Raw genomic sequence first — 23,839 nt, forward strand, 5'->3', positions numbered from 1 at the left:
AGTGGCGGGCTGTCCTTGTTTTGTAACAGGCCTGTTGCTCTGTGTGCTCTGGGTTCACTATGTGATGTGCGTGTTCCTCACTCTTGTGGTGTGGACCTCTTGAGTTGGTGTTCCACACTTTAATCTTTCTCTCTTTCCGGTGTGATTGGCGATTTATGCCTCTATGTATAGGCTGTCCTCACTTTCTAGTGTTTATTATGGGTATGATTGTTGTATGCCCTCTATGGCAATATTCCTCACTTCCAAGTGGCTTATGAGCGTTCTGAGCCGTCTGCGCTTTTGTACTAATATCCCTTTGCGTTTTTTATTGTAGTCACGTTCCTCGCTTTCAAGTAGTTTATCAAAGATCTAAGCAAATGTCCCTTTGCAATGTGTCCTGTAGTTGTGTTCCTCGCTTTCAAGTGGTGTGTCACCGTTTTGAGCAGCCTGCACTCTTTTTATTCATATCCCTCCGTGTTGTTCCGTTCAGGCTAGCCTGTGTGCCTTCCTTGCACGTGTTCGCCCTTCCACTCTCCTCCGTACCTTAATGCAGCTGATGAATGCTGCACACGTGTCTTTTCTGGTCCTCCGGCACGGTCCCGCTGCTTCGTGCTGCTTTGTGCCGTCTTCTTCCTGTTGCGTGGCTCCTCTTGAATCCAGCAGTCCTGACTCGACCGCTGGCGGCTCCACTGATTCTTCTGCCCTCCTGGGCAGACGACCCGCTTCACTGGGTTTCTTCTACCCCGGTCTGGTTGCTGGCGCGCCGGACATCCTCACCGGCCGCTCGTTGGTCTACTCCTTATGGGGGCACCGTGATCCTCCTTTGCCGCAGCAGCACCTCACCCCCCCCACGCTCCTCCTTCACAGTAGCAGCACCCTGGCTCTCCTTGCCAGGTGCAGGCACGCACTTCCTGGTCCTGCGAGCGCTGGCGTGGGCTACTTACTCACTTCGTTGCCAGTTTTTGTGTATTACTTCATTCCCCCACATAGGACGCCGGACACCAAGCACGTCTTAACTTCTTTATTTTCCAACCGTTACTAACTTCCCTTCCCTTTCCCGCCTCCCATCTCCCGCCCCTCCCACACCCCATTCCTGGTTTCACTTTCCCCTTAAAGGGGCAGATGTCCATTTCCCTCGTAACACAGTGTATGCCAGATCCGTGTGCAGCCTAGGACAGGTAAAGGGCGGAAAAGTCAGGTTCTAGCCTCGCTCGGCTGCCTTTGATTGGCTCAGTCAGGAATCCGGAAGAGAGGACAAGGTTAATGGAGCCGTCGAGCTCGGCCTAGGACTACAATCTGCCAATGGGGGATGCAGTATGAGTGCGCATGCGCAAAAGGGGAAGCCTGGGCTGGCAGTTACCGGTGGGAAGAATAAAGGCTGGTTTATTCAGTACCTGGACCCGTGAGTTCATTAAATACACTGCATTTGCTCGAATTCACATCCAATGTATTTGCTGTATTTTTTCTGCCCATTCATTGAAAGGAAACCAGACAATGGCAATGAGGGAGCCACTGTGGGCTGTTCTGCATGAACAACCTGCTGCAGCGTGCAACTACCTGTGCCCTTGTCCCCCGCAGGCTTTATCACTGCAGGCAGGTCTTCACGTCCTGTTCTGCTCCATCTGGTTAGGACTTGCAGGTGTGTGAACACCTACGCCATTGTCCCTCCTGCAGGCTTCACCACTGCGGGGAACAACGGATGATTTTAAATGCTGGCTGGGTCATCAGGCCCTGTTCTGCTCCACCTGGTTCAGGCTTATAGCTGCTTGTGTCCCTGCAGTGTGCTAACACCCGCGCCCTTGTCCTCCGCAGGCTGTAAAAATATGAGAAAACATTCAAATGGTTAAAATATCAGATCAGAAAATACATTTTTTGTATGACTGAAAACAAAGAAGAAAATATTCTGCGACTTTCATTAGGGTCCCTGGTCAGATAGGCACTGAAATTCATCTGGCAGACTAATGGGAAGAATTACTACTGGACAAAATCAAAACTCTTCAAGGTCGAGTGTACACACAAACTCCATATTTATGGTTTGAGTAACCTGCATGTTCGCACAATACTTGCTGATGCTCCTAAAGCATACATGAAGAACATGGGCATAGGAATGGTGGGCCAATCATACGCACCAACACCTCTCAAAGATTAATTTCAATCTGTAGAAATGCAGCAACCATCATGAATTCTCGCCCCAGAGTTATAAGATCCTTGCGCTTGCACACACGGAGGCTTGCTGTAGAATTCCGGGTCTAAGTGCCACTGTACACATTGGCATCCATAATAGGGGCTTTTATTGTGGCGTTGGGTTAAAACAAGATCTGCTCAGATTTGGCTAGATGTTCTTCCCACGTTCACCCATCACATGCGTGTGCTGGTAATATAGAAAAGGCGGTACAAGCCTGATAACACAACTTTCAGCCTCTCATTATGACATCTCTATGGAAGGCGTGATAAAACAAAAGTGAGAAAAATGCAAGTAATGTGGTTTGAAGGCGTGCACGGTTTTAATTTCTTTAAATAATTGTAGTCCTTAATTTAAATAATACAAATCAGGTAAAGGCCATGATTTTTAAAAGGTTCAATGTTTTAAAAAAATACAATCATTGGCAAAAGTGTGAACACATTAATGATACATTTGATGCAGTAGAAGAGTCCTTCCCAACTTCATGGATATCATTTTAGGTTTTAAGCACAGTCAGAACCACTTGACCTTTGCTTTTTCTGGTAATGTAGTTAGTAGAATCCATTTGCTGAGACACGTCTTTCGCCTTTATATGGTGAGTTTTAAACTCCCAACATATAGTTCTCCCTGGTTGCACAAGAGATGTGTGGAGCATGTAAGTCAGTCTTCAAATGCGAGGAGCTTCAACCTTCCTCGGGCTTCTGTAGCTCTGACAGCTCTGTTCCTTTACTCAATGTATTCAACGATTCCATAGAAAGACACGTTGAGCACCAACACAGTCAGCACTATGTAAAGCTGAAAGTAGACACACAGGAAGGAGCTGAATACTAAGGAAATGACGAAGCCCAGGGATTCCCACAGATGATAGTTGGCAAAGGCGCCAGCCTCCTTGTGCTCATCAAATAAGACTCCATACAGAGCTGTAAAAATAGGAGAAAACATTAAAATTATTCTGCGACTCATTCAGTCCCTAGTCAGATAGAAGCACTGAAACGCATCTGGCAGACTAATGGGAATAAGTACTACTGGACAAAATGAACACTCTTCAAGGTCTGGTGTACACACAAACTCCATATTTGTGGTCTGAGCAACCCGCATGTTTGCACAATACTTGCAGATAGTCTTAAGTCACTCTTGAACTCTCAACATGGGCATAAGAATGGTGGGTCAATCTGACACACCAGGACCTCTCTGAGATTAAGCTTGCTAAACATAGATCACAGAAGAAAGCATGGATTCGGGTGCAGGGCAAGAGAAAGAGGAAATGGAGATGTGGGAGGAGGAGCAACGGAATGTGGAACACAAGGAGGCAGGTGCAGAGCATGTGGAGGAGGGGGAATCGGCAGGTGGAACATGAGGGTGGGATGCAAAGCAGGAGGAGGAGGGGCAGCATGTGGAACATGAGGCGGTGGTGCAGATTAATGGCTGGGCGTGGAATCTGGCTTTGGGTCTGAATGCTCTTTTCCCTTCTCTAGAACGTCTGGTTCAGATGTTAATTTTGTCTCAATTGTTGGTTTGCAGATGCAAGAGATTTTCTCACTGTAAGCACAATGTTGCTTTCAGTGCTCTCTTGACTTGTCTTGCTGCTTTGTGACTATTGAGTGCTTTGAGGCCCAGTTCAGAATAGGTGGTCCTTTAGCTGCTCTTGGTATGGTAGTTTCAGAGTCTCATGAGGTCAGTAACACCCATTGAGCTAGAAGATTGCACAGTATTGGCTCTTTCGGTCAGTAGTATACAACCTCCAGGCAATACTGCATAAGGTTGAACGACCCAGTGACTTACCTTCAGATGGAGGCTGATCGGACATTCTTCTGGACAGCTGCTCAAGAGGGTCTACCACTATTTCTGCATCCACAAGGTTTTGGACTCCAATTCTGTCCGCGCTTTTCCTTATGGCCAATCGTTGAGAGTGGCATGCCTTATGGATCATTATTGTGCTTTCTTGCTGGGGTCATTTGCTTTAAGCTTCCTTTACATTGGTTTCTCGTTTGCTTTAAGTCTTCTTGGGTGCCCTGTCTAACAGGGGTGTTGGCTATGTGGTTGCTCTGTCGGGGTTGACAGATTGCATCTCTGCTTTCGCGCCTAAAAGCTTACTGTGAACACCTACCAAAGGCAAAACTTCTTTAATGTGGGCCCTTCTGTAACGTTCACTACGCATGGGCCTTCAAGTTCTTTCTTGGTGTTGTATCTGGGCTCAGCTCCACATGTGTTGTTAACCAGACCCTTTTAGTGGCCACTGGCCAGTCAAATGAAATTACAGGAGCGTTCCACCATTTCAGTTGCTTTTACCTGTCTGATGGAAATGTCCAGTTCTTGGCAATGGCCATCATACGGCCCATATTATATCAAAGGCACAATACCTGCGGTAAAGAAAGTAGATGACAAGACAGTTACACATCCCAGTAATGCTACATCATGGAATTCAAACTTGGCGAATTCTTGTGAACCTCTGGCCGAGATTCAAACATAAAGGTCAAATCAGTAAGTGATCTGTTCACTGCATGTCAGTGCAAAGTTTCGCTATGAAATGACACATTCTTCAACAAAGAGTTAATTGGAAGCTTTCCTATGTATACTTGTGATAACAAGGTTCAGATTAGCATAAATGGAGGGTGTAAGCACAACGCCTCAACCACAAATTCATTCCTGCATCGCTTGATGAAGGCAATTTGGCAGGTAACTCTCTTAACTCCATGGTTAATGCTGGTTAAATCTATTTCTACTTTTGTCTTCCCACTAAGATGAAACACATGGGGCTGTATGAATTGTAACATTGCACAACAAGGAATTAAGCCTGTTGTGCCTGGTCCAGAGTCCGAAGGTGAGTTTGCTATCTTTTTCCTCTTTTGCCATTTTAGTTGAACCATTGAGGATTCAGCTGCAATATCCCCCCCAAAAATGGGTTGATCTACAAAACACAGGATAGTCCACAAAGCAAGAGTTGAACGTTATCCCATGCCTCGAACACTGAATGCACCACTAACTGTGAGAGAAAGGGAAGACCAAATACCACTGCCATTCTCAACTCAATCCACTCCAATGAAGGGAAAGCTTTTTCCGACGTCCTTACTCTTGAATCTGGTGGAAGCGGCAGAGAGGTTTCTCATGTAGTGTTAAGGTCCCCAATAATATGAAAGAAGGCACCCACAGGCCAAGTACCCAGGAAAATGTAGCTATCAATAAATTGGAGAAAGGATCTTCATTGAACGCCTCATGTCTTCATTTGGAAGACAAATCTCTTTTAGCCAGAGTCAACATGCATCATTGAGCTAGTCAAGCACCGTCCAGCTGCCCCAGCAACCATCTTGTTCTACACCGATTTCATTTTACTGACCTCAGTTGAATCCGTGGGAATACAAATTCTCGCCCCAGATTTATAAGATTCTTGACATTGTACAGAGTGAGCCTTGCCATAGAATTCCTGAATTCCGGTACTGAGTGCCACTGTACACATGGGCATCCATTCCAGGGGCTTTTATTATGGCATTGGGTTAAAATAAGATCTGCTCACATTTGGCTAGATGTTCTTCCCACCTTCACCCATCACAAGTGTTCTGGTAATAAAAAAAAAAGGGGGTACACGCCTGATAAACACAACGTTGAGCCTCTCATTGTGACATCTCTATGGAGGTGATAAAAATGCAAGTTATGTGGTTTGAAAGTGGGCACAGTTGTACTTTCCTTACATAAATGTTGTCCTTAATTTAGATAATGCAAATCAGGTAAAAGCAATGATTTTTAAAAAGTTAAATGTTTAAAGAAATGCGATCCTTGGCAAACGCGGGAACACATTAATGATACATTTGATGCAGTACAAGAGTCCTTCACAACTTCATGGATATAATATGGTATTTTGTAACTCGACTATACACAAGTATTTCAAGGCGCGACGAGGCAAGGGAGGGGGAACAGAGGGAGGACAGAGACAACGATCTGGTGACATTGAGATCGCAATATAGTTTCAGGTTTTAGGCACAGTCAAAACCACATGACCTTTTCTTTTTCTGGTCACGCAGTTAGTAGAATCCATTTGCTGGGACAATTCTTCTTTATAAGGTGAGTTTCAAACTCCCAACATACAATTACCCCTGGCTGCACAAGGGATGTGTGGAGTTTGTAAGTCAGACTTCAAATGCCAAGAGCTTCTAGTTTCCTCGTGTTTCTGTAGCTCTGACGGATCGGTTCCTGTACTCAATGTATTCAACGATTCCATAGAAAGACATGCCGAGCACCAACACAGTCAGCACTATGTAAAGCTTGACGTAGACACACAGGAAGGAGCTGTATGCAAAGGAAATGACGAATCCCAGGGACTCCCACAGGCGATAGTTGGCAAAGGCGGCTTCCTTGTGCTCATCAAATAAGACTCCATATAAAGCTGCAAAAATATGAAAAAATGTTCAAATGGTAAAAGTATCAGATCAGAAAATAAATTTGTGTATCACTGGAAAGAATGGAGAAATTATTCTGTGACTCATTCAGGCCACTAGTCAGATAGAGGCACTGAAACTCATCAGGCAGACTAATGGGAAGAAGTCCTACTAGACAAAATCAATACTCTTCAAGCTCGGGTGTACACACAAACTCCCTATTTGGGGTCTGAGCAACCTGCAAGTTTGCACAATACGAGCTGATGCTCCTAAGTGACACTTGAAGTCTCAACATGGGAATAGGAACGGGGGTTAATCAGACTCACCAAAAACTCTCAGAAGTGTATGCTTTTAAGCAGAGCCCAGAGAAAAAAGCAAGGACACAGGTGGTGGGCAGGAGAAGGAGGAAATGGAGATGTGCGAGAAGGATCAACAGAATGTGGCAAACAAGGAAGCAGATACAGCGCATAATGAGGAGGGGGAATCGGGTGGTGAAGCACGAGGGTTGGATGCAAAGCAGGAGGAGTGGCAGCATGTGGAACATGAGTCAGTGGGTAGAGGGCAGGAGGAGAAGGAGGGGCACCTGGGTGTGAAACATGAGGTGAATGTGGAGCAGAATGAAAAGAGGGAGAAGGTGTTGCAACCAGAGGAGAGGATGGAGGCAGGCCATCGGTATGCTGGTGACTTCCTTCTTGTGAAGAAGGAAAGACGGGCCACACTTCCTAAGTCTTCTTGCATCTGAGTGACTTCTCCCTTCATTGCTTCTTGTGAACCACAGCTTTACATCTTCCAAGAATTTTCCCAACTCATGTCCTTTTCCCTCCATTCTATAAAACAACTTCCAGCCACTTCTCACACCTCAACAAAGCATCTCAACAGCCCCACCCAGAGTTCTGCCTCTGAATTATGCCTATCCTGCTCACCAGAATGTCTTCTCCCTCGTTGTTAAACCTCCACACACCACAAAGATCTATACATTATCACTCACACCCCTCTGTCTGTCCCCTGCAGGTCTTTCTAATGGGATCTGCCACCTATCGTCCAAGAAGGCCTATTTCTCATCTCCAAAGGTTCTGCTAATCGGAGCATCTCTAGAACCCACTTCTTTCCACGCTTCCTCTGAGCCACTCCCACACTCAAAAGGCCCTTCTCTTCCTGCAAAAGATCTCACATGTTTTTCTCAGTGCCAAAGATGGATGCTGCTAAAGTAGTAATAATTTATGATCTATCTATGCCCTTTAGTGTAATTGATTACATGATTCTGGTAACTAAGTTACAACAAATGACTGAGGCTCTGAGCTGGGTTATTATTTTAGGATGGGACGTGATGGCCCGTAAAAACATGCACACAGCCATTTAGGGGCCTGAACTTCTCTATGGGACCCTAATATAATTTTACAAATAATAATAAACAGATTGTTGAGATTTAAATGGCACCCAGAGAAATAAAATAAATATTATTTTCATGACTTTGAGCAAAATCTTTAAAAAAAAAAAAAGTGTATACACACTTGTAAAATTACATTTTGTGTCCTGGGTGGAAAAGGCAGCCCTCTTCAGGGTTGTATTTATCACTTTATTATTCATGACCCTCCTGGTCAGCTGTATAAGATTTCGCTTAAATCCAGTGATAGCATCACTGTAGCTATGGGTAAATTGGGCGCCCCATAGGAAGAGCATAGGCAGATGAACTTTTGGTTTGCTTATTACTGACAGCAATACTATTTATAACGTATAGGTGCGTTATAAATGCCATATCATATCATAACATACTGTCAAAATTTGGTGTAGTTTAACAGGATTTTTCAATGAAATATAGACTTGACAGAATTATTTTTTTTGGAAAGTTTTGTATGCCATTGTTAACTGGGATGAGGGCGAAGTTATAGGGGATACACAAATACAAGTTTTCCCATCCATTCAAAAAGTTTGTATTCTGTACAGCCTAAAATGCTGGATTATTCACGCCAAACCTTTGTGAGGAGCAGGATTGTGGTGCCAAAAAACATGAGTTTTGCAACTCTGATTCTAATTTGTCCAAAATGTAATACTGATATTTGGGTTTGCCTGATACAATCTATGCACCCACATATTGTTTTTAGGCTGGCCCATTGGTCAGTTAGGTATGAATCAATGGGGCCCCTTCAGGGGAACTCAGAACCCCAACCTTCCAGTAAGAGGTAGCCTCATTGCCTTTTAGAAAGACAAACCAACCAAACTGGATAGTATGCAGGGGTAAACATTTCTTTAAAGGGCCACCATTACAGTCCACCTAGTATTTTGAGCGTCCCTCATACCCATTGCTGCAAACAAAATGTAAAGGGGCATATTGCAGCTTTATACAGGCAGAGAGGGAACTCGAGAGCGGTACAATAGGATGTATACATTTTGGTCGTGGCACCATTGTTCGCGGGCAAATTGATCGTGGTCAATTCAGCCATGAAACCAACACCCCCCCCCGCTCCTTAAGGCACTCCCTACCAAACATGCGGAGCGGGGGACACCCCTGTAACTCCCGCTCCCCATGTTTGGTAATGATTGTCCAAATTGGTCCTTTCTAAACGACCAAATGGTACTGGCCGAATTCGGCCAGTTGTACCATATTGTCAGTTAGAAACAACCAATTTGGGTAATACCGTACAATATGCAATTGACATTAAAAAAATAAAGAGTGGCCACACTGGCCCACCTAAAGGATCAAAAGGCCACTAGTCGCCTTAAGCCACTCCAGGCGACCAACAGCTGGGATGCAATCAGTGGATGAGAGCAGTCACCTGTTTGTTTTTATTATTATTTGATTATTGGTGGATAAGGAACAAGTTACTTACCTGTAACTGTTGTTCTCCAGCATGGGTCTGGCATGGATTCACATGCTCATGAATATTCCCCGTCGTCAGGCTGGGAATCCTCGGTAAAGAAAAAACCAGTATCAGTTTCGTTTCTGATCTGTCTTTCGTAGTAATAACCAATCACTGGTCTCTGCGTCATACTGACCACAGCCAATGACTGCCCTCTACCTAAGCACCGCCTCTGGCAGCCATCTTCAGATTTGGAAGCATGTGAAGTGGCAGTATGACCAAGTGAAGAGCCGCAGAGGGGTAGGCGGGAGGGTTCGCATGTGAATCCATGCCAGACCCATGCTGGAGAACAACAGTTACAGGTAAGTAACTTGTTCCTTCTCCAGCATGGGGTCTGGCATGGATTCACATGCTCATGAATAAAGAATACATAGCAGTACACACATGCACAACCACGGGAGGTGGCAAAGGCTCAACATTAAGCATCACATCAACTCAACATTAAGCATCTTACCTCCTCACCAGGCTCACCTCAGGCGAACAGGTTGCGCAGCACTGCTTGGCCGACCCTGGACTCCTCCCTGGAATCCCGGTCGACGCAGTAGAACTTCGTGAAGGTGTGCGTCGACCTCCACGTAGCAGCCCTGCATATGTCCAGCAGGGGCACACCAGATAGGAACGCCGTGGTAGCTGCGATCGCTCTGGTGGAATGGGCTCTCGGACGGCCAGGCAGCGGTCGGTTTGCCAACCGGTGACAGCACATGACACAGCCGGAGAGCCATCTGGAGATGGAAGCCTTCGAGAGAGCCTTCCCCTGATTGACAGGTCCAAAGTTCACAAAGAGTTGTGACGTCTTCCGAAAACCCTTTGTGCGGTCCACGTAGAACTTCAGCGCTCTAGCTACATCCAGCGAGTGCAAAGTCCTCTCAGCCGGCGACGAAGGCGACGGGAAAAACACAGGTAACACCAAGGGTTCGTTGAGATGGAAGTCCGACGGTACCTTGGGCATGAAGGAGGGGTGCGTCCTGAGCACTACCCTCGTGTCGTGGAAAGTCAAGTACGGGGCCTTGCAGGAAAGGGCCTGGATCTCTCCCACTCGTCGTGCGGAGGTGATGGCCACAAGAAAAGCTGTTTTCCACGATAGAAACTTCAACGGGGCCGAGTGCAGAGGCTCGAACGGAGGTCCCATGAGCTTGGTCAGCACCACGTTGAGCTCCCACGCCGGGGCCGGAGCCTTCACCGGCGGGAACGATCTGAACAGTCCCTTCATGAACTCTTTCACCGGGACGATGAGACCACAAGGACGTCCGGCCCGTGGTTCTGGTGTATCGGGAGATCGCAGCAAGATGAATCTTGATGGACGCGTGTGCCAGACCAGCTTTGGCCAGCGTCAGCAGGTACGGCAGTACTTGGGGAGCCGTAATCCGTAGAGGGTTAATCTTCTGTGCGTGGCACCAGACAGAGAACCTCTTCCATTTGTGTCCGTAGCATTTAAGAGTCGAGGACGCCCTGGCCTTTGCAAGAACCTCTCTGCAATCGGCCGGTATGTCGTATCCTCCAAACTCTAGCGCTGCAGGAGCCAGGCCTGCAAGTTCAGCGACTTCGGGTCGTGGTGGAGGATGGCGCCTCCTTCCCTGGAGAGTAGGTCCGCGTCCGCCGGCAGCTTGATCGGCGGGGACGCTGACAAGTCCAGAAGGTCCGGGAACCATATCTGCCTCGGCCACGCAGGTGCGACGAGGATCATCCTGCACCGTGACCTCTTGAGCTGGTTGACGAGCCGGATTAGCAGAGGCAAGGGAGGGAACGCGTAGAGGAACAGGCCCTCCCAGGGGAACGAGAAAGCATCGCCCATGCTCCTCGTCTGGGGAAACCTGCTGGCGAACCTCCGGCACTTGGTGTTCGTCGCCGTCGCGAACAGGTCGATCTGGGGTGTGCCCCACCGTCGGAAGAGGCGATCCACCAGATCCTGCCGTAGTTCCCACTCGTGGCACGAGCGCAGCTCCCTGCTGAGTGAGTCGGCGATGGTGTTTTTTATCCCTGCCAGATGAAACGGCACCAGAAAAATCCCTTGGGCGACGGCCCAATGCCACAGGTCCTGCGCCTCCTTGGACAGCGCTGGGGACCTGGTTCCGCCCTGTTTCCTGATGTAAAACATGGTGGTGGTGTTGTCGGTGAAGATCCTCACCACCTTGCCCTTGAGGGACGGAAGGAAGGACCTGAGGGCCCAAAACACTGCACGGAGCTCCAGGACGTTGATATGTAGGGACTTCTCCGTCGGGAGCCAGAGTCCCCTTGCGTGCAGATTTTCGGTGTGCGCTCCCCACCCTTCCAGGGAGGCATCCGTGGTCACAGTCTCCTGGTGGGCTGGGGTCTGGAAGTCCATGCCCGCCGTCAGATGCGCGCGGGTGCCCCACCACCGTATCGCTCGTCGGAAACTCTCGTCGAGCTTGATCCTTTCCTCGAAGCTGCCCGTCGTCTGGATCCAGCGCGCATCCAGGAATTCTTGCAACGGGCGCATCCGGAGCCTGCACATGGGAATGAGGTAGATGCAGGAAGACATCATCCCGAGGAGGGACTTGATGGACCTCACTTTGGCCGCGTCGGCCACCAACATCCGTTGCACCTTGCCCAAGATGGTCCTGGTCCTTTCCTCCGACGGGGAGGCCAGAAGGGACACTGTGTCGAGCCTCGCTCCCAGAAACAGTGCGACTTGCGCGGGCACCAGGTGGGATTTGGCGTAGTTCACGGAGAATCCCAGGTCCGTGAGGAGTTGGACGGTCCTTGCCGTGTGGACCACGGCGAGCTCCCTCGTCTTGGCGCGGATGAGCCAGTCGTCCAGGTAGGGGTAGACGTGGATCCCCTCGCGGCGCAGCTGCGCCGCCACCGGTGCAAGGCACTTGGTGAATACCCTGGGTGCCGACCGTAGTCCGAAGGGAAGGGCTTTGAACTGGTAATGACGCCCTTGGACCACGAATCTGAGGAATTTGCGGTGCCCCTTTAGGATGGGAATGTGGAAGTAGGCATCCTCCAAATCCAACGACGATAGGAAGTCTCCTTCCTCCAGCTGACCCAGGACGTGCTGGAGGGTGACCATCCGGAACTTCTGCGCCTTGATGAACTTGTTCAGACGTCGCAGGTCTAGGATGGGGCGCCATCCTCCCGTCTTCTTCTTCACGAGGAAGTATCTCGAGTAGACTCCGGAGCCCCGAAGCCTCTTTGGGACGAGTTCGATGGCGCCCTTTCTGAGCATCGCCTTTACCTCCAGGAGAAGTTGAGGGACGTGAAGTTCTTTCCTGGCCACGGGGGGGACGCGCGGGCACCTTCTTTGAAACTCGAGCGCGTGGCCCCGGGCCAGGGCGTCCAGCACCCAACGGTCGGTGGAGATGGACTCCCACACGCTGACGAAGCCCGCCAGCCGGCCTCCCACCGGGGTGCTTCGGTGGGGGCCCGACCCCACGGCCGGTTCAATCCTGCTTGGACGCGGCCTTGCCGCCTTGACCTCCTTGGCGACGACGGCGGGGTCCGCTAGACTTGCCTCGTCCTCTGTAGGCCTCTTGCGACGACGAGCGGGCCGCTTGACGGTAGGAAGCGAAACCGCCGCCGGAACCTTTGGAGGCGCCCTTGCCTCCGCCGCTCCGAAAGGGCGTCCGTCGTTGCAGGACTCCAAGGGCCCGGGCCGTCTCAGTATCCGCCTTGATGGCCTGAAGGGAATCGTCCACTGTCTTCCCAAACAGGTTGTTCCCGTCGAAGGGCATGTCCAGGACTCTGGTCTGGACGTCCTGCCGGAAGTCCGTAGCTTTGAGCCATCCACGACGTCGAAGGCAAACACCGTTGCCCAGCTGGCGGAACCCAGTGTCGGCGATGTCCGTCGCCACGGTGATGGCGTGGTCCGAGGCCACCTCACCTTCCTGCAGGATCTCAAGGGCCTCCGCCCTCTTGTCGTCTGGCAGAAAATCCAGCAGGGGAGCTATCTTGTACCAGAGCTCCCTGTCGTAGCGGGCCACGATAGCCAAGGCGTTGGCCGCTTTAATCGTCGTCGCTGCCGACGAGATGACTCTACGCCCCATAGTATCCAATTTCTTTCCCTCGCCGTCCGGCGGGGAAGTCGATGTGGAGGCCGCACCCCCCCCCGCTTTCTTCCTGGCTGCCGCGGAGACGACGGAGTCCGGGGTAGGCTGCGCCCGGAGGCATAGGGGGGCCATGTCCGGGACCCGGTACTTTTTCTCGTACCGGTCTCTTCTAGCTGGCGTCGTGGAAGGGTTCTTGAGGAGGGAAAGGCCCTCATCCCAAATGTCGTCCAACAGAGGCACTGCGAGGACCGTCTTCCTCTTGGCCTCGCGCCGCTGATAAAGGAAGCCTTCCTTTTTCTTCTCCTCAGGGCAGAGTTGGAAAAGCTCGGAAGCCCTGGAGATCATGGAGTGGAAAGATCCGATCTCGTCGGGCGGAGAGGCCCTGGTGGGAGGCGACGACGGAAAATCCTCATCGTATGCCTCGTCGTCCGTACCCGTCGCTGCCGTGTCAGTCCCCGTATCATCCCCTCGGGTGGACGGGGAGGAGGGCTGGAAGGGGCGCGACGGTTGAAAAGGAGGTGGTGGATGGATCCTTCTTTTCTTGGTAGGGGGAACACCAGAAGGTCCCGGTTCTGGATCCCCCGACGGGAGAGGTTCCTCCGTCGGTAACGGTAGCCTCGTCCTTATCTCGGAGCATAAGGACTGTATGGCCAACAAAATGGCCGCCGAGTTGTCTTGCGGCGCTGGCAGAGGGGAATCCGACGGGCGAGCAGGGGCCCCGTCGGTATCCTCGACGATGTCGTCGTCGTCACCTGCGTCGGGGTCCATTCCGACGGGCTGGCCTTCTTCCACGCCTAGGCCGTGGCTTAAGACCTCGATCAGCTCCTCTTCTGAGGTTGAGGCCGACTCTACGACGACGCCCTGCCCCCCCTTCTTCTTCCCCACGGAGGGTTTCACGGGGGTCCTATCGATGGGCACAAAGGAAGACTCCCTCCGAGGAGGCAGGGAGATTCTGGGCCCTGAGGTCGCCACCACTGGTGCAGCCACCACAGGCTGAGCCAGGGCCGCCGCGACCGTTTCGATAGAGGGCTTGGTCGGATGGATCAAGGCCTTCACCACCTTAGGTGCGCTCACCGCCTTATCCTTGAGGGAGGGGGCACTGCCACGCTCCTCCTCTGCCTTAGAGCTCGACCGGGGCCTCTCCAGGAGCTTCGCCGGGTGCTCGGCCTTCCTCTTACCCGACCCAGAGCGTTGGCTCGTGGTTGATGGTGCCGGGGAGGGTGCGCCCTGCCTGGCGCCCGTAGAGCCCGACCGTTCGGCGCTCCCGGTGCCAGCGGACTCGCGGTGCTTGGCCTTATGTTGGGCCCCCGTCGCCGGGGCGCCCTCAAAGGTCTTAGAAGACCGCTCGGATTTCTTCTTCTTCTCGCCAGACGGGCTCTTACCCTCCAGCCAGTTGGCGAGACGTTGATGGCGGTCCTTCATGGTCCGTTCCGACATGTTGCCGCAAAACGCACAGTCCTTCTCCACGTGCGTCTTGTCCTCATGAAGGCAGTAAAGGCAGAAAGAGTGTTCGTCCTCCTTGAAGACGTTCTGCAGCTGGCATCCAGGGCAGACCCTGAACAGCTTTCCGGGCGTCGAGCTTCCCTTCTCCTGGGCCATCTCCGAGACAGGGCCTGAGAAGCTTCTGGAGTCCTCCGAAGTGTAGCTCGACGAAATCTTCACCCTTGAGGGGCACAGATGAATCCGACACGGGCCCCCTTGATCGGATGTAGGATCGGTGGAGCTTGAGGCTCTTTTGACCGAAAGAATCGAAGTTTTTTGTAAAAAGCGCGAAAAAATAGCACTAACGCTCGAGAGCAATAGCACGAGGATCCCAACACATGAACGTGCGGTAAAAATCTGAAGATGGCTGCCAGAGGCGGTGCTTAGGTAGAGGGCAGTCATTGGCTGTGGTCAGTATGACGCAGAGACCAGTGATTGGTTATTACTACGAAAGACAGATCAGAAACGAAACTGATACTGGTTTTTTCTTTACCGAGGATTCCCAGCCTGACGACGGGGAATATTCATGAGCATGTGAATCCATGCCAGACCCCATGCTGGAGAAGATTTACAAACTAAACCTTTATACCATCATTCATGCAATATATCTCACTCAGAAATATTTCCAATATAATAATCACAACACTTAAGGATTTCAATAAATCAAAATAAACATACTCAACAAACCTGATATGAAACACACAGCCATGCCTGATCATATTCCATTAAAACTAAGAACACTTCTTTTTCAATTTGAAATAATCATCTTTCATTTAATATATTATACATAGTTTGTATAAATCTTTCAGTAGCGATTTGTCATGGCTAATTGGTTGTCATTTAGAAGACAATACCACAAAGTGTTTGAGTCTACACATTTCCCAAACAGATTTTGTTGAATTCCAACTGTACTTTCACATTCCATCATAATTTGTTTGAAGGTCTCTAAAATGACTCTTCTCTTGGACAAATGGCAGAATCTACTTTCCCTGGGAATACCTCTTCTTGGCCCCAGAACTTAGACTGAACAAAAGTGATTAAAACAAAAGCGCATAAACACTGTTCTGTAGTGCCTATGCAGAAAGTTGTGGATGTATTTTGGGATGGCATCACATTTAAAACAACTTTTCTATATTCTTTACATAATTCATATTTGCTCAATCCATTTGTTTGCTTCAACCAGTCTTACTTTCTTAATTTAATCTTTACCTTCTTTGGAATTTGTACTAACTGATCACCACTGGAGTCAATTTCTTCCAACACAATGCCATATGACACGATGACGAGCCATTCAGTAAAATAGCATGGACGACCTCAAATAAAGTTCCTTTACATTATTTTTTTTATAGAAAAACCATACATTTCTTCATCATCACCATAGAATAAATAGATTGTAAACTTAACTCCGATCTAATGAAAGCAATGGGATACCTGTTTGGTAGTCCGCAAGCCACTGTTGGGGTTAACATGGCCACTGGGCCTGGCTACCTTTAGGGGCAAGAATAGCCCAGTGCATGTGTTAGGTAGAATTTCACTCTTTGGGTATAATTCTCCCCACTATTGAGTCCCCCACCACTTTTTGCCAGACTCTTGGATTTTTACCAATTCTACTGAGCAAGTAGAAACCTTTTTCCACACTCACTCATTCTTTTACTTTAACTTTGGGAACTGTTTTCAACCCTTTTGGTTATATCTTTTTGGAGTCATGGTTTCCTCCAACTTTCAAGGCATCTGCAATGTATTATTGCATAACAGCACTTTCTGTGCAGTGTTGCCTGCAGATCCTTGAGCTGCCCTTTTTCTTTTTCTTGTGATAACAGCCATTACCAAGGACAGGGGGGATACTTTTTATCCTACCTGATTTTCATCTTGTAGAATCAGCACACCTCACCTTATGCAGAGTTATGCAGAGCTCTGAGGGTACACAATGTATCCTTTTTTCCACTCCTCCTGTAACTTTCTACTTACATTGACAAGTTCATTTTAGTGACTGGTGGCAGTAGATGATTTCTACTGACATTTTGTGAACTTTACACGCAGGGTGCTATTGCAGCTGTGGTAAGGGACACATGGGTCACCATTGACCTAAAATGATGGTGGCTGTACTTTTTTCACTAACTCTTGATGACTTGTCCTTTCTTGCACCTACTTCTACCTACTTGGGTGGGGGAAGGCCTGCTAGGTGTTTTGTCTTTGGCAGGCTTCCTTGCGAAAGCCCACCATGGCTCACTGTGTGCCTGATAGGACAGGAATTGGGGAGGTGACTGAAACGCCCTTGGTTTTTGTCCTGCCGTGTGTCTGCCTGGATACGGTTCAAACTGGGAGGTTGGCTGGCCTTTTGGACAAGCCAGCCGCCAGATTTGCATGAAGACTTGAATGATGATTGGTGAATCTCAATGGTTTTCCTGCATAAAAGATGAGGGTCGTGGTGTAGACGAGGTCCCAAATACGGCCTGCACTCAATCCACCCAGTTTGAAATGCCAGAAGCATACTCGCCAAGATATGTGACGTTTAAGGAGCAAATAAACCAACAGAGAGCCACAGAAGGGCTCTGCCAAGTGCCCATCAGAAGGACTTGTATACCTATTGAAGCACCAATATCCAGACAACCATGGGCCGCACGATACCCATTGAGACAACCGTACCAGCAGCTAATGCGAAATGAAGACTACTTACAAACTGTCCCGGAAGAGACCCAAAGGGCTCTTATTGGAGGCGAATGCTGACATCACAATGGTCCGGACAGACTCACAGATGAAAGAAACGTCAATCAAAAGGCGATAAACAAAGTCGAAATGTTGCGAATAAGGATATAATGGACATAAAAGAAGAAACAATGCTGAACTTTGAAGAAACCTAACCATTTAAGCAGGATGGAAATATGTAACTGGCTAAATGTCTGTAAATAGGCCTGGAACGCAAGAAGCTAAGGAAACAATACTGCTTGCAATGCTTAGTAGAAGAATAGAGTGGCAAGCGCCAACTATGTATCTACCTCAAGCAGCACATTATACAAGTGCGACTCCATTTTACAAAAGCAGAATTAATGATGATAGGGGACAAATAGGCCAGGATTTGCAAACTAGCTCAAAGTCAGACGGAAGAGCGGAATCGAAACTCAGCAAGAAGCAGCTCATGGCTAGGAATTCGAGGTCAACTCCAGGAAGGGAGGAGAACAGCAACTCTGAAGAATCGAAACTTAAGAGCATTGAAGCCTACCCTGTGAAGGCCGAGATAAGGAGGCCCGACAGGTGGCAAGGCCGAACAAAAGAATCAAATACACAAATTGAGGGAGAATGAAGCAGATTCACGGTGAACGAACACGTGATAATCCAAGTGCGAAGAGGTACCAACGTCTGATATCACCCAAACCGGTGGGTGCCATAACTTTTCCTGATAAGAAGCTACAGTTTCGAGTCCAACCTCAGCCAACTAATTGACACATAGCTCTAAAGCACTGATTGATGGAAGGGAGTCAGGGTGAATCTTGGGGCACTCCGCATCTGGGTGTCTGTTCTGCATGCTGCTAATTAAAGTGGAGATTTATGCCTAGGGGTGTAACCCACCCAATCACAATGGACCAAATAATCTAGGGTCCTATAGCTAGTAAAACCAAAGAGACGTCGTACTTGCAATTATGTCTATCATTAGTGATGTAAAGGGATGGGTGTAGACCCCCACCCCATAAGAGTTATCAAATCCTCATTCTCTGTTATCATATACAGATATAGCTCCTATACTTAAGTTACCTTTCCCGACCAATAGAATTGCATGCCAAACATATGAGTTCTACACGTCAATGATGACGAGAATTTGCTATAAAAATTACTGTTTGCATGAAGAATTGGGAAGTTGAAGCGAGAAAGGCGAACGCATCACTGTTGATTTCCATTTGTTTCCCCGCTTTCTGTACTTGTCATTAAACGGACTTCCCTTTGCCAAACCATTGACTTGTCCTTATTGATTGGTGTTGGAGTAAGAGAATCCTCCACCCCATCCTCCTCAAGGTGCAGCTATCTCGTTTTAAGGTGCTGGAGGGCGAGCTCTCAATCTCATGGGCCCGTTCAGAGGTCGCTCCGTCCTCCAGTACACTTGGTAGCAGAGGATGGTTTTGACCATCAACTAGTGAATTTTGATTATTGATAAGATACCTATTGACCGTCATCACGAAGTAACTCTAGGTCTTCGGCAATATCACAAGACCTTCGCTATTCGGTTGAGTAGACTGAGAAGCTTCCCATGGACAATGATAGTGTAAGTCCATAAAAAACTGCAGTGGGTCTGAAGGAACCTGCCTTACAGAGCATAACCCTTCTCATTCCTACGGGCAGCCGATCGGACAAAAAGACCGAAGGAGGAGGTAAAGGAGGCGGTGATCCCGAAGATTCAGAGAGGAACGATGCGAGCGGTGAGTGAAACAAAAATTGATGCTTTGACAAATGTCCTTAGGCATTAGAACAAGTAAGGGAAAGGTAACGGTGGGAGGCGGAGAAAACAAAATAGTCAGAAGTAGAGAAGACTGTATATATATATATATGTATATATATATGGGAATAATGATTCTAGGATAATTGAATAAAACAGAGGTTACCGGGTTATGACACCCGAGAGAAAACAGAGGTTACTGGGGTAGGACACCTGAGAGAAAACAGAGGTTACCGGCATAGACACCCGAGAGAAAACAGAGAATACCGGGATAGACACCCGAGAGAAAACAGAGGATACCAGGGCAGACACCTGAGAAGAGAGAGGATACTGGGGAGAACACCCGAGGTAAAGGATTCGCCTTTAATATAGCGGTCAGAAGAAACGTGAACTCAGAGTCCCACATAATAGGGAAAAACTAGGCTACTATGACGATTAAAGACGTCATAAAAGGAGTTTGTTTAAACTCCATGTCGGGGTATTGATTAGAAGGCAGAGATATCTGTGTCCAGCTGGTGTCTGTCTAGTCTGTCTAGTCTGTTTAACGTTCGTGATACATGTTCTGTTGATGTGTCACATGTAAGAAAATTTGGTTCCATGTTGTTTGAAATTGATTAAGGGTTTTTCGCGATTCTATAATTAAGAGGGAATTGCATATGAATTGATGTTCTTGAATGAATTGGTGATAATTTGGACCTTGCGACATTTGGTGCTCGCTCATATTGTTGGGAGTGGTGAAATTGCATGAAAGTATTGCTAAAACAGATTGAGCATGGAAGATATTACTCCGCTAGCTCACTTGTGTAAACAATTGCCTAAACATGCACCCAAGCTTAAGAAATACAGTACCGAGCGGGTTAAGGGTACCGCCCACAAGATGTTTATGCCGTGGCCACAGAACGGGTCCTTATCTAAAGCCGTCTTACAACAAATGACGACTTATTTGCATGCCACATATACAGGAAAAAAACTAGGGAAAACGCCTCGCTGTTCTAGAACTGTGGAAAATGTTTGAATAGTCGAAGGAGGAAGAGCCACCTGCAGACTGGATATTAAATGTATGCACGAGGGGGGTGAGATGCCTACCGCGGCACCAGCTCCGCCTGAGCCAGAAACCGAGGGAAGTAAGTCAGAGGGACTCTACCCGTTAAGAGAGCTTAAGGCAGCCACGGGGTAAAGCAACCCCGCATACGAGTCACCTACATATAGTAGTGACAAAAATAGGGGGAATGATCAGGACAAAAATATTACCTCCGCAGTCCCGACGGACAAGGAGAGGCGCGATGATGAGAGGAAGGATCAGGCACAAGCAAGTGAACCTCTCGATAAGGAGAGAGAGGGAACGAAATGGAAAGGAAGTGAAAACAGAACTGATGAGATAGCATTCGCGAAAGACGAACGGATGGGGGACGGATATTGTTGAAACTCTATGGTAAAGGAAGTGATGTTATGAGACCGAGAGAGAGATCTGAAGAGACACAGAGAAGGGAGAAAGAGAAGGATAAGGAAATAAGGGACGAAAGAAAAGAAGAAGAAGAAAGGAAATAAAAAGGAAAGATAGGCTCAGGCGAGAACAGCTATATCGTGAAGAGCAAGGAAAGCCGCTCAGTAGCAAACAGGTTGTAGCCTATAACCAGTACAGGCAGAACCTGGAAAAACTGGAAGAAGAGCAGAGAACACATGAAAAAAGGATAAAGAGACGAGAAGATGAGGAAGTTCGAAGGGCAAATGAACGTAGTAATGAAAGGAGAAGGGAAGTAGATAAGGTGAGAGAAGAAGCGAGAAAGCGCAAAGAATTCGAGGACATTGAACGTAAGCATAGACAGAGGACACGCAATCTCGAATATCTGGAGCGGGAAGTTAAAAAACCCAATCCTGAATGGGAAGACATTGAAGAATTTTACACTGCGTACGATTCAGCACCAGGCATTAGTGGGGCAAATATTGAAGATGACTTTGACACCAGAAGCATTGGGGAAACGATCAATAAGATATATGATGAAATGGGGTTAGAACCAATATCCCAAGGGGAGAACAAGCGCCTGGAAAGCACTCAGCTGTATGACACTGAGGACGTCACCCGAAGTAGTGGGAGCAGGAGACTGTCCCTGGATAGGCTAGAAATCAGTAAGATGACGCAAGGAGTTGCATGAATTGGGAACAATCAATGTCTGACTCCGGTGAGGAGACGGAGTGCGAGGCAAATGAAGAAGGGAGAAAGCGCGAAAAGGACAAAGGGATACGATGGTGAGACGCTATCGAGTCTGCATCGAGGACATCAAAGTCTACCACACAATCTGACTGACACGTAGGAACACCCCATGGTCAGAGAGGGGTGCTGGCACCCACCTATGCGGACAGGTTGGGGAAATTGCCAGGTAGACGGCGATGCAGGAATGTTACCCCAGCGGTAGACAGGAGAGGTATGGGGAAAGAGAAGGGGCAGCGAGACCGCACTATATTCCGTGGCCACACATGGATCAAGAGAACTTGAAAAACAAGCTTCCAATGTTGACATCAGGAGCTGGGAAGTGGATACACGAGTTAGAAAAAATGACAGGGGGTGTCACGTTAGCTATAGGGGACACTAAAGGTCTCCTGATTGCCATACTCGGTGAGAGAGCAGACAATGTATGGGCACGGGCTGGGTACCCCGGTGTTACCATAATTAACACTGCCCATGATGGAGCGCCATTCAATAATTGCAGAGCAGCAGTATGGAAAGCGCTACGAGTGCTTTACCCAGATACTTCCGATATGGGAGCTATAATGACTCACAAAATGAAGGAGTCAGAAGATCCGTTAATTTATATCCAGAATTTCCAAGACGCGTGGGTGCTCGAAACGCATGAATCTTGGACAAAATCCATACCTGTGTTACCACATTTTATGCCAAGGGTTACCAGAGCCTGTACAAAAACAGCTTAAGAAATTGGTAGGAGTTGAGGCTAAACCTTGGGCCGAAATACAGTTGACAATTGCACATTATTGCAGACTGTTGAAAGAAAAGAATCGGAACAAGGAGGCAACTCGTAAAGGTGAGGAAGCAAAGCTGGTGAAAAAGAAATTATCCAAGTATGCTCTTGAAGGAGCAATGCTGACTAGCCCAGCTGAACAGAACGCACAACAGGTGGCTATCCCACAGCAGAATAACCAGGGTTTCATAGGACAATACCCAAGGGGAAGGGGATTGAGAGGAAGAGGATGGCAGAATAATCAGGGAGGTTTCCAGAGTAATCAAGGGGGCTTTCAAAACGTGCATATGGGCAGTCCAGATATATCATATGGACAAACAGCCCGACCACCGTCGGTTTGTTGGTTGTGTGGAATGACGGGGCAGCTGGCGCGCGCTTGCAGAAGCTGTCACAAGTTTCACCCCTTCTCACCTGTCTTTCCTTTCCTGTGACGCTCCTGGAGGTAGGTTCTTTCTTCCTTACTGTCCGGGACTTGTACAAGCCTGGACGCGGGTCTTCGGAGTCCAGCGTGAAGTTGCAGCCTTCCGACGGAAGAGTACCGCTTCCGAGTGAGGAATCAGGAAGCAGGCGTAAGGACCCGAAGGAACTGGTAAATTCCAGGAATAGTCCATGAATTTGGGGCAAGGGTAGGGTGAATTGGATACCAGGAAGGGAGGAGGAAAAAAGAAATAACTGGGAGAGCGAAGCGAACTTCGGAACGCACGGCTAGCTACACCAAGCAGTAGCATTGAGACGCACGGCACCACGTAGGCGTGGCCTTTTTCTAGGAAGCTGAACGTAGTAAGAGAGGAATGGCATGGCGCGCTTCGGAAGCATCGGCCATGTTGGTAGGACCGCGGAGTAGCCACTGCGGCGCATCATGGACCACGAAGTCCAAAAGGGGCAAGCACGGTGGTTCATGACAGAAGCCAAGGCGCGTGGCAAAATAGCCAAGGATTTGGAGCAGGCACAGAGAACGCACCTGCAATCCCACAACAGGGCGATGCACAGAATCACACAGTACAGCAGCAAGCACCAGGCATGCAGCAGGGTACGCAACAGGGGGTTCAACCCCAGAGCATGCAGAACTTGCCACAAGGGCAATTCCAACAGCACCAACCCAAATGTCTCAGGGCACAAACTCTGTGAGGGGAGGCAACCCTGGGAATGGAGAAAATCCACAAGTGTACAGTGGACCTAACTTATATATGAACTAGGACAGCTCACTGGGAACCCTGATGTGCTCTATCCTATCAGTGACACCAGACCCTAATAGAGAACCTAGGGTGAATGTCGCCATAGGGGGTAAAGAATATTCTTTCTTAGTTGACATGGGGGCAACATGCTCGTGCATACGAGAAGTTCAATTTTCCTTGTCCAGCAAGGCTATAGATACTCAAGAGTTTTACAGGAGCTCACAGTCGAGTTCCCTTTGCAGACGCACTCCCAGTCTCCATTGGGGAATGTGAAATTAATCTACCTTTGTTGTATACTCGTCAGACCCAAGTAAACATTCTGGGTCGAGATCTAATGACAAAATTGAATATGACCATCTCGTTTACAGAGGAGGGCATAGTA

General features: G+C 48.5%; 1 protein-coding gene across 5 annotated transcripts in view; it reads right to left on the minus strand.

Annotated features, from left to right (window-relative positions):
• Window positions 1–2,461: 2,461 nt before the first annotated feature.
• The window catches only part of LOC138467666 (protein unc-93 homolog A-like), a 366,337-nt gene continuing 344,959 nt past the window's right edge, over window positions 2,462–23,839 (minus strand). For 4 of the 5 annotated variants that reach the window (XM_069607847.1, XM_069607850.1, XM_069607846.1 and 1 more), the window contains one exon: window positions 5,621–6,539. In XM_069607847.1, coding sequence (XP_069463948.1) covers window positions 6,307–6,539 — 233 coding nt within the window. In that variant the 3' untranslated portion in view covers window positions 5,621–6,306. Of the gene's footprint in view, window positions 3,082–5,620; window positions 6,540–23,839 lie in introns of those variants that run through there. The other variant, XM_069607849.1, reaches the window with a different exon arrangement.

The sequence above is a fragment of the Ambystoma mexicanum genome, chromosome 4q, assembly GCF_040938575.1.
Source record: "Ambystoma mexicanum isolate Mex_15411 chromosome 4q, UKY_AmexF1_1, whole genome shotgun sequence".
NCBI lineage: Eukaryota > Metazoa > Chordata > Amphibia > Caudata > Ambystomatidae > Ambystoma > Ambystoma mexicanum.